This window comes from Mandrillus leucophaeus, unplaced genomic scaffold (genome assembly GCF_000951045.1).
Source record: "Mandrillus leucophaeus isolate KB7577 unplaced genomic scaffold, Mleu.le_1.0 Scaffold1247, whole genome shotgun sequence".
Taxonomy (NCBI): domain Eukaryota; kingdom Metazoa; phylum Chordata; class Mammalia; order Primates; family Cercopithecidae; genus Mandrillus; species Mandrillus leucophaeus.
Window position 1 is genome coordinate 366,636 of NW_012100843.1, and position 13,528 is coordinate 380,163.

Genomic DNA, 13,528 nt, shown 5'->3' on the forward strand with positions numbered 1-13,528 from the left:
CCAGCCTCTAGCACTATTGTTACACCAGTCCTGTCTTTTATAAGTGTCTGATCTGCTTCCAGAGAGCTGAAATACTTGCTTCCAATCCCCCTCCAGCTTGACGGCAGTCTTGGTGGAGACCCAACCAGAGAGCTTGCTACGCCGCCATTGTGCACGGCAACTCCTCTGGTTTTGTATTCTTTAAGTCTGTTAAATTTATACATACTTTTATTTATGAGTCTGGATCGTAATTAGGAAAGCTATGCCCATGTTGAAACTATTCAAAACAAACCAATGTTTAAAACCCTAAAAAATTACCAATATTATACACATGTACTTTAAATAATATGCATATAATCGTATGACCTCATTTTTTAAGTTTTAAGAAATGTGGATGTTTCCCCCGTCGCCTCCCTGGGTACGTTCTGGTGTGGGTGGAGGAAAGGTGCCGCTCCCAGGCCTTCTTCCAGGCAGAGCTGGAATGTTCCCTCCCCTGGACACAGCAGGCAGAAGGCACACCTTGGAAAAGATTTCAAACACCATGAGGTGCAGAAAGGCAGTCAGGCGGAGGGTCCGGGGGAGCTGAGAGAGCCTCTGTGAGGCCCCGGAGCCTCTGGACGAGACAACCAGAAGGCCCAGTGACCCAGGTGGGAATGACCGGGAGGGACCAGGGAGAAGCCAGAGCACCAGGGAGGGAAAACCAGGAGGGCACAGTGACAGCCCAGGACCCAGCGCCCCAGGGGGAGAGGACTCGGGGACACAGGAGAGGAGTCCTGCATTTCCTTGGAGGGTGTTGGGGTGCAGAGGCTAAGGCAGGGAGCAGGGTGTGTTTTGATCTTTCGCCCAGGCTGGAGTGCAGTGGCACAATCTCGGCTCACTGCAACCTCTGCTTTGTGTTTTCAAGCGATTCTCCTGCCTCAGCCTCCTGACTAGCTGGAATTACAGGCATCTGCCACCACACCCGGCTAATTTTTGTATTTTTAGTAGAAACGGGGTTTCACCATGTTGGCCAGGCTGGTCTCGAACTCCTGACCTTGTGATCCACCCACCTCGGCCTCCCAAAGTGCTGGGATTACCGACACACAGTGAGCCACTGTGCCTGGCCAGTGTCCTCAGTTTGAATGGGCAGAGCAGTTCCCACAGCCAGGAAGTAGAAATGCCTGCAGGTGGCCCAGCATGGTGGCTCATGCCTATGATCCCAGCATTATGGAAGGTCGAGGGAGGTGAATCACTTGGGGTCAGGAGTTCTAGACCAACCTGGTCAATATGGTAAAACTCTGTCTCTACTAAAAACGTGAAAATTAGCCTGGTGTGGTGGCAGGTGCCTATGATTCCAGCTGCTTGGGAGGCTGAGGCAGGAGAATTGCTTGAGCCCGGGAAGCAGAGGTTGCAGTGAGCCGAGATCGCACCACTACACTCCAGCCTGGGTGACAGACTGAACACGGAGAGCCGCTGAGTGTGGGCCTGGGGGAGGGGCTGCTGGGGGACACCCCTCCCTGGGGCGGTGGCCACAGAGGTGGCCCCAGCCTCACGGTTTCCTCTCAACAACATGACATAGAAGTGCTTACAGCAGGCCCTCATCCTGAAGCTGGGCAGAGCGAGACTCCATCTCAGAAAAAACCAGAAATGCCTGGAAGTGCTGGGCTTGGCACGAGTGCAGCTTGGGAAGCAGGGAGCATAAAGTGTGTCTTTTGGGGTCCTGGCCTGGAGGGCTGTGTTGGGCTGTGGAGCACACGCAGAAGGCAGCCAGAGAGGAGAAAGTGGATGCCCTCCAGTGTCCTCTCTTCCCTTCCATGGCCCCCCGGTTGTCATCAATGATCTTGGCTCTAGACCAGTGGCTCTCAACTGGGAAGGACAAATTTACCCCTGTGGATATTTGGGAAGTTCTGGAGGCATTTTCATTAGCATGGTGGGGGGGAACAGGGATCAGGGAGGCTGAGAGACACCTGCAGGGTGCAGGGCGGCCCCTAGGGCAGAAGAATCCAGCCCTGGAGTCAGCGCTGCCAGGTTCAGAACCAGGAGCTGCTGAAAAGTCAGGAAGCTCCGCCTGGGCTGTGGCTCCTCCGCCCTCCCAGGGCCAAGTTCTGCTCATCCCCTCCTCTGCACTGCCCACGGGAATTCCTTCCCCCGAGGCCTGCATCCTTTCAGAAGGGTGGAACATCCACACAGGGTGTGCATGATGGACACTGCGGCCTTGCTGGAAGGTGCAGGGCAGACACGCCATACCCCGGTCCTTCTAAGGCAGCCTCCGTGGTCCTGTGGCTTATGTGGGCAGGGGCGGCCATGAGCTGCCTGGGAAGCTCAGGTGGCAGAGGCCCCCAAGGATGATGCAGCATGACTGCGGCGAGCCGGGGCTTCCAGAGCCTGACCCTCTCCTCTTACCACGGGCCCCACGCTGCACATTGAAAACAAGCCTGTAAATAGATTTGAACTGTGAGCTGGTAACAGAGCTATTATTGGGATTCTAAAAACAGGTGTGGGGGGAATTGTAGGGTTTTATGGAAAGAAAATGTGCAGAGACCCCTGCAGTTGTTGAAATTGATGTCTTTTCTCATCAACTCTGCGCTCGTCCTAAGCTGAGCACTGTTTTCATTGCAGACCCTCCCAGGAAGGAAGTGCAGGCTCCGCAGTCACTGGGAAGGTGGCCCAAAGCTGGCTGGGAAGATGGTGGGACGCTCTGCCCAGCCCAGCCCAGCCCAGCTCAGTTGGCCACCCAAACTGGGAGGGGCGGAATGAGCCAGAGGTAGACACAGAATGAGAAGCAGGTGGGAGGCCGTTGTGATGCTTGGCGCGTGTGGAAGTCACTCCACCTGTCAGGGAAGAAGCAATGACACTCCAGACCATCTACACGATCATCTTTCCTCTTCCCTCCCGGAGACCCATAGGAAACACCAAAGCACCTTTTTACTTTTTCATTCCAAAACTCATCAAACATTTACAGGGCTGACCGCCTCAGAATGGAAATAGGGGACCATGTCTTCAAAATTGATTTGGCTTTTGGAAGTAGATGGGCGTCTATAGTGAGGCACGGCTGCATGCAGGGTAGGGGAATCTCGTTATCTATTGTAGTGGATGGAGAGGAGCTGAGCATGGGCCTGTTGGAGGTACTGCTGGGGGCCACGCTTCCCTGGGGCAGTGGCCACAGAAGTGGGTGTTTTCAAGCGATTCTCCTGCCTCAGCCTCCTGACTAGCTGGAATTACAGGCATCTGCCACCACACCCGGCTAATTTTTGTATTTTTAGTAGAAACGGGGTTTCACCATGTTGGCCAGGCTGGTCTCGAACTCCTGACCTTGTGATCCACCCACCTCGGCTTCCCAAAGTTCTGGGATTACCGACGTGAGCCACTGTGCCTGGCCAGTGTCCTCAGTTTGAATGGGCAGAGCAGTTCCCACAGCCAGGAAGTAGAAATGCCTGCAGGTGGCCCAGCATGGTGGCTCATGCCTATGATCCCAGCATTATGGAAGGTCGAGGGAGGTGAATCACTTGGGGTCAGGAGTTCTAGACCAACCTGGTCAATATGGTAAAACTCTGTCTCTACTAAAAACGTGAAAATTAGCCTGGTGTGGTGGCAGGTGCCTATGATTCCAGCTGCTTGGGAGGCTGAGGCAGGAGAATTGCTTGAGCCCGGGAAGCAGAGGTTGCAGTGAGCCGAGATCGCACCACTACACTCCAGCCTGGGTGACAGACTGAACACGGAGAGCCGCTGAGTGTGGGCCTGGGGGAGGGGCTGCTGGGGGACACCCCTCCCTGGGGCGGTGGCCACAGAGGTGGCCCCAGCCTCACGGTTTCCTCTCAACAACATGACATAGAAGTGCTTACAGCAGGCCCTCATCCTGAAGCTGGGCAGAGCGAGACTCCATCTCAGAAAAAACCAGAAATGCCTGGAAGTGCTGGGCTTGGCACGAGTGCAGCTTGGGAAGCAGGGAGCATAAAGTGTGTCTTTTGGGGTCCTGGCCTGGAGGGCTGTGTTGGGCTGTGGAGCACACGCAGAAGGCAGCCAGAGAGGAGAAAGTGGATGCCCTCCAGTGTCCTCTCTTCCCTTCCATGGCCCCCCGGTTGTCATCAATGATCTTGGCTCTAGACCAGTGGCTCTCAACTGGGAAGGACAAATTTACCCCTGTGGATATTTGGGAAGTTCTGGAGGCATTTTCATTAGCATGGTGGGGGGGAACAGGGATCAGGGAGGCTGAGAGACACCTGCAGGGTGCAGGGCGGCCCCTAGGGCAGAAGAATCCAGCCCTGGAGTCAGCGCTGCCAGGTTCAGAACCAGGAGCTGCTGAAAAGTCAGGAAGCTCCGCCTGGGCTGTGGCTCCTCCGCCCTCCCAGGGCCAAGTTCTGCTCATCCCCTCCTCTGCACTGCCCACGGGAATTCCTTCCCCCGAGGCCTGCATCCTTTCAGAAGGGTGGAACATCCACACAGGGTGTGCATGATGGACACTGCGGCCTTGCTGGAAGGTGCAGGGCAGACACGCCATACCCCGGTCCTTCTAAGGCAGCCTCCGTGGTCCTGTGGCTTATGTGGGCAGGGGCGGCCATGAGCTGCCTGGGAAGCTCAGGTGGCAGAGGCCCCCAAGGATGATGCAGCATGACTGTGGCGAGCCGGGGCTTCCAGAGCCTGACCCTCTCCTCTTACCACGGGCCCCACGCTGCACATTGAAAACAAGCCTGTAAATAGATTTGAACTGTGAGCTGGTAACAGAGCTATTATTGGGATTCTAAAAACAGGTGTGGGGGGAATTGTAGGGTTTTATGGAAAGAAAATGTGCAGAGACCCCTGCAGTTGTTGAAATTGATGTCTTTTCTCATCAACTCTGCGCTCGTCCTAAGCTGAGCACTGTTTTCATTGCAGACCCTCCCAGGAAGGAAGTGCAGGCTCCGCAGTCACTGGGAAGGTGGCCCAAGGCTGGCTGGGAAGATGGTGGGACGCTCTGCCCAGCCCAGCCCAGCCCAGCTCAGTTGGCCACCCAAACTGGGAGGGGCAGAATGAGCCAGAGGTAGACACAGAATGAGAAGCAGGTGGGAGGCCGTTGTGGTGCTCGGCGCGTGTGGAAGTCACTCCGCCTGTCAGGGAAGAAGGCGATGACACTCCAGACCATCTACACGATCATCTTTCCTCTTCCCTCCGGGAGACCCATAGGAAACACTAAAGCACCTTTTTACTTTTTCATTCCAAAACTCATCAAACATTTACAGGGCTGACCGCCTCAGAATGGAAATAGGGGACCATGTCTTCAAAATCGATTTGGCTTTTGGAAGTAGATGGGCATCTATAGTGAGGCACGGCTGCATGCAGGGTAGGGGAATCTCATTATCTATTGTAGTGGATGGAGAGGAGCTGAGCGTGGGCCTGTTGGAGGTACTGCTGGGGCCCACGCTTCCCTGGGGCAGTGGCCACAGAAGTGGCCCCGGTCTCATGGTTCCCTCTCAAGAACATGACACAGCATTGCTCATCCTGGGCCCTCGCCCGGAGGCTGAGCAGAGGTCCACCTGTAATTCTCCACCCTCCAGCCCCTCTGGAAGGCCCAGCACCTGCTAAACAGACAGTATCTAAAGAGAACCACTCTGCAGATCAGCACAGTCAGATTTCTGTTCCGCTGAAATGTAAAAGCATCTGTGCCGAGAGGAAACTCGTTGTAGGATTTCACATCAATCTTTAAGAGAAGCCTGTTGTCTTGATTTCTAGATAAGTCTGCTTGAAAGTGGTTGTGCCAAAGCCCTGAGCGCTGACAACTCTAACCCTGTTCATCTGATTTTCTTTCAGCTGACAACAGCGATGGGTCCAGTTCTGAAGACGGCAGGGAAGACCCAGATGTGAAAACCAAGAGGAACCGGTAGGTGGCCGTTCCCTTCCCCAGCGGGTCCTTCCCTGCTGGGTACTCAGGTGATGTAGAAAGAAAAGGCATCATTTCGACCACATTGACTGTGAGCAAAGAACTAATTCAACCGCTGGACAGATGGTAAGAGGTCTCAGGCTCTGTCTTAGCAGTGTCCTGGGCACCTGCTGAAGCAGGTATCTCAGAGCTTGGGGCACTTCAGACACTGTACACAGGGCCTGCCACCCCCCGCCTACCCAGGCGCCCACATGCTCAGCCCTGCTGTGTTTCCAGAGTCCTGTAGAAGTGGTCATGGGGGCCAAGTGCATAGGTGGTGCCATGTGCTGTGTCAGAGGTGAAGTTTAGGGGTCAGGCAGCCCCGGCTTGGTGCTGCAGCTCTATGTCTTGCCTGCTTGATGACTTTGGGCAAAGTCAGCCAACCCTGATCTCAGATTTCTCATATGTAAGATGAGGCTTTGCAGAGGCCCCAGTGGGCCTTGGGACAGCTGGATGAGATGATGCCTGCATACCTGCAGGGTGCACACGGCCAGTGGGTCTCCCTCCAAGTCGGCTGGTCACGGTTTGGTTTTGGGAGTTGCCATGCATCGAAGTAGGGAATCCCTGTTTTCCATCAAGCCAGGGGATGGCTCCTGCCCTTTAACCCCTCCTGTGTGGCTGCTGCTCTGCCCTGCCTTGCCTGTGAGTTTCACATAAGGGGATGAATGTGGAAGTGTGTTCCCTCCCAGAACAGGGAGATGGAAGGAATGCTGTGGTTGCTGGGCCCCATGTTTGGCAGAGAAGGGTGGGGAGGACTCTGAAAGGCAAATCAATGAGGCGCACTTCCAAGGCTCTTCCTGAGCTGGGCTGTTATTGGCCCCATGATGCCCAGACATTCTGTTGGACCCTGGGTCCTGCCACAGCCCACAGGTGCGTTCATCCTGCACCAGGCTCCTGTACCAGCCCTGCTCATGGGATACCCTAGGCCTGCAACAGGAACCCAAATGAAGTGGTCAGGAATCTTAGCACTATATGCGTTTTCTCTTTTAAAAAATGTACTTTTGCAGTAAAAATATTTGCCACAATGAAGGTAAAACAAAATCTTGACTCAGAGCCTGTGCCCATTCTCACCTTTTCAGTCCTTTCAACTTTTTAGCAAAGGATGAAAGGATGGTAAGGAAGAGAGGGGAAGAGGGAGCAGGAGCTGGGCTTGGGGGTGCCTAGGAGGCCCAGCAGCCGGGGAGTCAGGGCGAACTCTTCTGTCTCCTGAGTGCCCATGGAGCCATGAACAAAACACATAGAACTAGACCTGAGTGGTTCAATAGTAAGCAGACACCACAGAACTTTCAGGAACAATGCGAAGAAGAATAACAGTGTCTTCCCTAAGCCAGGGAGGTGATCAGGTAGGAGGTGGAGCTCTCCTCCCCCAGGGGTCCTGCCGCCTGGCCCCACAGCACGTGGAAGCCTGTGAACCACTATGTGTGGAGGTCTAGGGCCGCACGTGGCAGGGCCAGGGCTCACTGGCTGTGGAGGGAGGACGCCTCCTCCTCAAAATCTCCTGGGCAGCTGTCTTCTTGCTACCCCAAATCTCCTCCTTAGAAAGTCACTTTTGGGGGCCAAAGGATGTTGTGTGGGCCACAGGGGATGGACAAGGAGCACCTCTGATGGGGGCCAAGGATTCCAGGAAAGGACCCAGTGCAGCCTCTGATTTCACCATCACACGTGGACCTCAGCTAAACTGGTCTCGTTGGTCTTTGGGTATGTGTGTGCTTAATTTAAAACACAAGAGGAGCTTCCTGAGGCACAGGAAACATGGGATGTGGCCATGAGTTGATGAATTTTGAACTTGTGTGGGCGGAAAAGCATGGCGGGATCCGAAGCAGTTGGGCTGTCCTCCTCCTCACCCGGCTGCACTTCCCGACCCGTGGGTCTGGCCTCGGTTCCCAACAGCTGGCATTCAACAACATCGAAACGCTAATTTTGGTTTTAATCATCCGAATGATTTCCGTCATGGAAAACCAACTTGGAAACACGCACAGAGGTTTTGCGTGGAGCTGCCTCCGTTTCGGCAGCTGTTCATTTCCACGTTGGTTCCAGCCTTGAAGATTCCACGAGAGAGGGAGGCTCTCGGGGAGGCTGCGGCCCACTCCGAGGTATGGGAGGAAAACGCTTTGGTGTTCATTTTGCAGCCAGCCCGAGGACTGAGCACGCCCATCCCGTCCTGGGCATTCGTTCCTAGACCGGTTTACAAAGCCGCGCCCTCTGTTTGGAAGCATCACCATCGGGCAGGTTTTCCCCAAGCTCTTCCGAAGCACCAACCTGCACGCCCCCGGTTCAGAGGGAATTGCCACAGGCCGGGTGAACCACCAGCATCACCGTGGCATTTTGATCCCTCTTTGGGAAGGTTAGGGTCAATAAGTCCACGTACTCCTCAAGCTCCTAACTGCTTTTATGTATTTCTATGTCGTAGAATCTGGCCCGTATAGTTAGAGAACATGCCTCCAGGGGGCCTGCTGAAATCTGGCCATTTGGACCTGCCCTTTTTGTGAGGATAGCATAATTTTGCCTCATCAAAGAACACTAAAATTCTCCCAGAACGTGTGATACATCAGCAGTCAGATTATGATGTTTAAGAAACAAGCAAATAAGCTGAGATGATGATTGTTTTGGACACCGGTCTCTACTCCCCACATTTCCTGTGAACCCTGGCACAATCGATACACATTTTGGGCATTCATGCCCAGATGGAATTAAATCGATTGTGAAAGTGATTCAGGTCCACATGAAACTTTTCCTGAAATTCTCTCGGAGGAGAAATACGTCACAATGACAAGCATTCAAATTACTGAAATATTCTAATCTACATGGTGAGTGTCATTTCAAATAGCTTGTTATTTACTATTTAGAGGGATGTGTTTGCAATGACCATGCATCTTCCCTGGGACTGGAAAATAGACTCATGACTGCTCGGCCCCTTTCTGCTCAGGGCCTGGAGGTGCTGCCAGTTTCTGATGAACGGGCCTTTTCATAGTTCAGACCTGCTTTGATCTTTGATCTTCTGGCTTTATAACTCTCCCTTTCAAATGGGCTCTGGGGAGCATCCCCTTCACAGTCGCCTTCTATCCCTCTGACCTCCCATGTACAGGGTGGTGGTCTCTGCTGAGTGGTATCGCTGCAATTGTCTCCCAACGTCCCCCAAGAATGAGGGCCTGAGCATCAGAAACCTGGACACCACGGCTCGAATCACACCTGTGATTTCTGGAATTGCTGCGGTGTTTTGAAGTGGAAATATATTTTCTTAAGTCAACAGATTGTTTTGTGTGGCTGTGGCCGTGGGCTTGTGAAATGCACAGTGTAGCTTGCATGAGTGCTCACGGGAACGCTCCACCAATTTGCTTCCCTCCAGAGGGTGGGCGTGTTTTCAGTACTCTTTTCATATAATTCAGTTACCCCGTATTTGTGACGTAATTAGGGTTTGCCAGGGGGTTGATGCCCATCCCTGCAGGGATCCAGAGATCACTGAGTGAATGGGGGAGTCAGTTTCCCCCAAAACTCAGTACTTTCTTCACAAGGCTGGTTATCAAATATTTGGCTCACTCTATCACCACTTGGAGGTATAAATTTATCAAAATCTCAGGTAGTTTCCTCTCCTGTGAGAGAGAACGTATTTGTTCTGTATTATGAGAAATGACAGGTTAACTCTTCAGTGTGGTCATCACTTCTGTGGTAAGAAATGCTCAACTTGAACGAGGAGGAAGAGAGGGTCAGAGCAGATCACAGGATGACAGGCAGAGGGACACGGGGGCGTGGGCCCTGAGGGGACAGCCAGGGTGGGAGAAGCCAAAGAGAAAATGGTCATGTGCGGGGGACATGGGTGACGTGGTTTGCCGCTGGCTGTCCACCCAACCCTCATCTGGAATTGTAATCCCCATGTGATATGGTTTGGCTGTGTCCCCACCCAAATCTCACCTTGAATTGTAGCTCCCGTAATTCCCACGTGTCAGGAGAGGGACCCAGTGGGAGGTCATTGAATCACCAGGGCGGGTCTTTCCCCGGCTGTTCTCGTGATAGTGACTAAGTCTCACGAGATCTGATGGTTTTATAAAGGAGAGTTCCCACACGCACACTCTCTCTTGCCTGCCACCATGTAAGATGCGTCTTTCGTCTTCCACCGTGATTGTGAGGTCTCCCCAGACACGTGGAACTGTGAGTCCATTCAACCTCTTTTTCTTTATAAATTACCCAGTCTCGGGTATGTCTTTCTCAGCAGCGTGAAAGCGGACTAATACAGCATGTGTCAGGGAAGGGGACTTGTGGGAGGCGATGGGATCATGGGGGCAGTTTCCTGCATGGTTGTCTCATGATAGTGCATGAGTTCTCACAAGATTTGGGGGTTTAAAAGTTTGTGGAAATCTCCCCCAACTGCATTCTCTCTCCTGCCACCATGGAAGACAGGCCTTGCTTCCTCTTCAACTTCCGCCAAGATTGAAAGTTTCCTGAGGTCTCCCGAACCGTGCGGAACTGTGAGTCACTTAAACCTCCTTTCTTGGTGAATTACCCAGTCTCAGGTGGTACTTTATAGCAGTGTGAGAATGGACTAATACAACAGGTTACGTCAGTTCAAAAGATCCCAGGAGACGGAGTGATTTCCATCAAAGCCAAACAGTTCTATTGTGATAGGAGAGACAGATGGCATAAGACGGCCCAGTGTGTGCTTAGCTGCCTGACACTGGGTTGAAAAGGCTCAACAAATATATGAAAAAACAAATATACTCAATTAAGGAGTAACAGTTATTTTACCTACTTTTAACTTTTTATTATGGAAAAGTTCCACATAAAAGTTGGAACAACACAGTTCGCCTCCATGCATTCATTTCCCAGCATCAACTCAAGGCCAGCGTTTTTCTGCTTTAGTCCATGCCCCTCTAGATTAGTTTGAAACAAACTCCTCCCAACATCATACAAATCTTATTTGTAAATACTCTATAATACTAAAATACAAGGATGTTAAAAATATAAGCATGGTAACATAGTCACATCTTTAAAAACAGAAATAATTCCTTAACATTATCAAATGGGCTCCCAGTCATGGTTTAAATTTTCTTGACTGTTTTATTTTCTCTTAGAGGTTTGCTTTCATATCAGGACTGAATCAGTTTCGGGTATTGCCCTCTGCTTCTCTCCTAAGTCTCTTTTAACCTGCTGGTATGTTCCCTTCTATGCTTCATTTTTATTTTCTTCATTTGTTTTTCAATAAGTGACAGATTTTTTACAAGTGTACGTTTCCTATCGTTTGGACATAGGTCATTTCATCCCTGGAGAATGGTTTGGACATAGATCATGCCTGGGGCATGGTTTAGGGCTGTGTTCTTCTGTCCTCTGTATTTCTGGTAAATCTGCAGTCACATTCGAGTTTTATCAGGGTCAGGTTTGATTAGGACTAATGGTGGCTTTGAGCTCCTTCCATCAGGAAGCAGGTGATGTCAACTTGTCTGTCTTTACATGATACAAGCAGATGATTTATCTTGATCTAAGACTTCCTTAGAGATTGCTGAGTGCTCATCTCTTAATTCTGCCATTTTATTCACATTTACTAGCTTGCCTACTTTCATAAAGAGGAACTTACCCTCATAAACTATTGACTCCCTCAAGGTATCGTTTAAACTGGAAACACACAATGAACAGTTGATTCTTTCCTTTAAATATCAATTTCCAAAATACTCCATCGGTTCCCTGGTATCCTCGAAAGATGACCAACTTACTGTGAATTGGATGCAAACATGGTTGATGTTTTAGTCAATTTTAGTTACTATCTTTATCCTTTAGAAGACAATGATAGAGCTAACTCTTGGTGATTCTTGGTTCATTTTCCCAGGTATAAGGTGTATCTTATAAAAATATAGGTGGATGCCTTTCTTCCATCAGGGCGTTTTCTTGAATTGCTTCCATGTCTGTTCTGTTTCGTGGCTTGGAGTCACCTGTGAACTGTTTGGTTCTCCCTCAGCTTCCTCCTGGGTCACCTCCTTTGCATGCTGTTGACGCTTCGTCATTATGCTCTTTCTGGATTTCCTCTTCCCTTCTCACCTTCTATTCCTCCTATGATGTCATTTATGACATTTATTCACTCTTGTGTTCCTTCTAGTTTATTCTTCATTTCCACTTTTTCCCCTTTCATTTCTAATTATTTCCCAGATTTTCTCAGACTGTTTTTCAAGTCTTTGACCAATATTCTTTTTTACTCATTTTAAAATAAGACATATGCTGATATTTTGTAACACCTATTTTTTTCTTTTAATGTTTAGCTCCTTTTTGAATAGTCAGCTGAATTGTCATTCAATGTCTGGGTGTGCCTCCCTGCGGTTCCTCTGCCACCTGGGGACGTTTCTCTGAGCGTCAGTCCCTCTTGGTGGTGGTCTTGGTAGTGGTATATGGGGTGGGACCATGGTGGTTCGCTGTCATCCCTGTTTAGATGAGACTGTGATAAGAGCAGTGGCTCCAGGCAGCGTCCCAGGTCTGTGGCTCTGGGACTCCATCCTAGAGTCTGCTATTGTGACACGGACTGTGTTTTTGGGGGACCTGTCTCCAGATCTGTGGTTCTGGGGTTCCCTCCTAGAGTCTGTGATTGTGATGGGGGCTGTGTTTTAGGGACCTGTCCCTTCGCTCTGCATTGCACTCTATCTGGACCTGCCCCTCCATTCCCTGGCATCTCTGTCTGTTGAGGCAGCTGCTGTACTGAGCTCACCAGTCTGTGTCTAGGGTCCAGCTGTTTGGAACTTCCTGGGCCACCCGGGCTCCTAAGAGGTTTGGACCCTGGAAGGCTTCCACTCTTGTCTGCCTCTGCCTACCATCAGCCTCTTAGCTGCAGAAGCCTGGGGGCTGCCTCTTGGCCTGGGAATGCTGCTCATGACAGGGTCGCGGGCTGGCTGGTGCTCAGGGCCTGGCTGAGACGTGCCTAGGTCTCTGTCTCTGTCTCTGTCAGGGCCCTGGCCTGGACTTGCCATGCACACTGGTGTTCCTGGGGGTTCTTCACCCAGCAGTATGTGAAGATGTTGTCTATGGGCCTTTTGTTCTGTTGCTCTGACAATTCGGTGTGAGCTTTTGTTCTGTTGCTCTGACAGTCCGGTGTGAGCTTTTGTGACTTTGGGGAGATAAAAACACTTCCCTTCTGCCTTTGTGGGATTTAGTTTCCTGCCGTTTGTTTTTGTTTTAAATCTCAGAATTCCTCAGAGTCCTGTGTCCTGAGATGCATGTGACTGGGCTGATGTGTCTCCTTCAATATTACCTGAAATCAACACCTGGAGGCAGCAAGTAGAGACAAGAAAAGAGGTTTTTGTTGCTGAGGGTTTGCTTTTTCAGTGATTAATCAGCCTCCGTCAGCCATGCCCCAAATTCTAGAGCCAAGGTGCCCTGACTGTCTCCCTCAGCTCTTGTCTGCCCCCGTCTAGAGTTCTGAGAGCTCTGAGACCAAGATGTCAGATTGAGAGCTTTGGTAATTTTGCAAATGTTACCAAACTACCTGCCAAAGGACAGGACGTGGCCTGGTGTCTGTGCTGCCCTGGGTGGAGGTAGGTGCTGCCTGTCTGGAGCCACCAGTGAGTTCTCACATGAGGAGGCTGCACAAGTTACAAGTGCAGAAACACGTCCTGGGGAGGGGCTCAGGGGCATCCTGATTAATTGCTGGGGAAGCCTGGCAGCCGGCACTGAAGCTGGTACTGAAACACAGTCCCCAGCAGAGCT

General features: G+C 51.3%; 1 protein-coding gene across 1 annotated transcript in view; it reads left to right on the plus strand.

Moving 5' to 3' along the window:
• The window catches only part of TCERG1L (transcription elongation regulator 1-like), a 289,722-nt gene that overhangs the window by 230,528 nt on the left and 45,666 nt on the right, over positions 1-13,528 (plus strand). Inside the window, exon 12 of the mRNA XM_011971789.1 lies at positions 5,743-5,812. Within this exon, the coding sequence (XP_011827179.1) occupies positions 5,743-5,812 (70 nt within the window). The remainder of the gene's footprint in view (positions 1-5,742; positions 5,813-13,528) is intronic.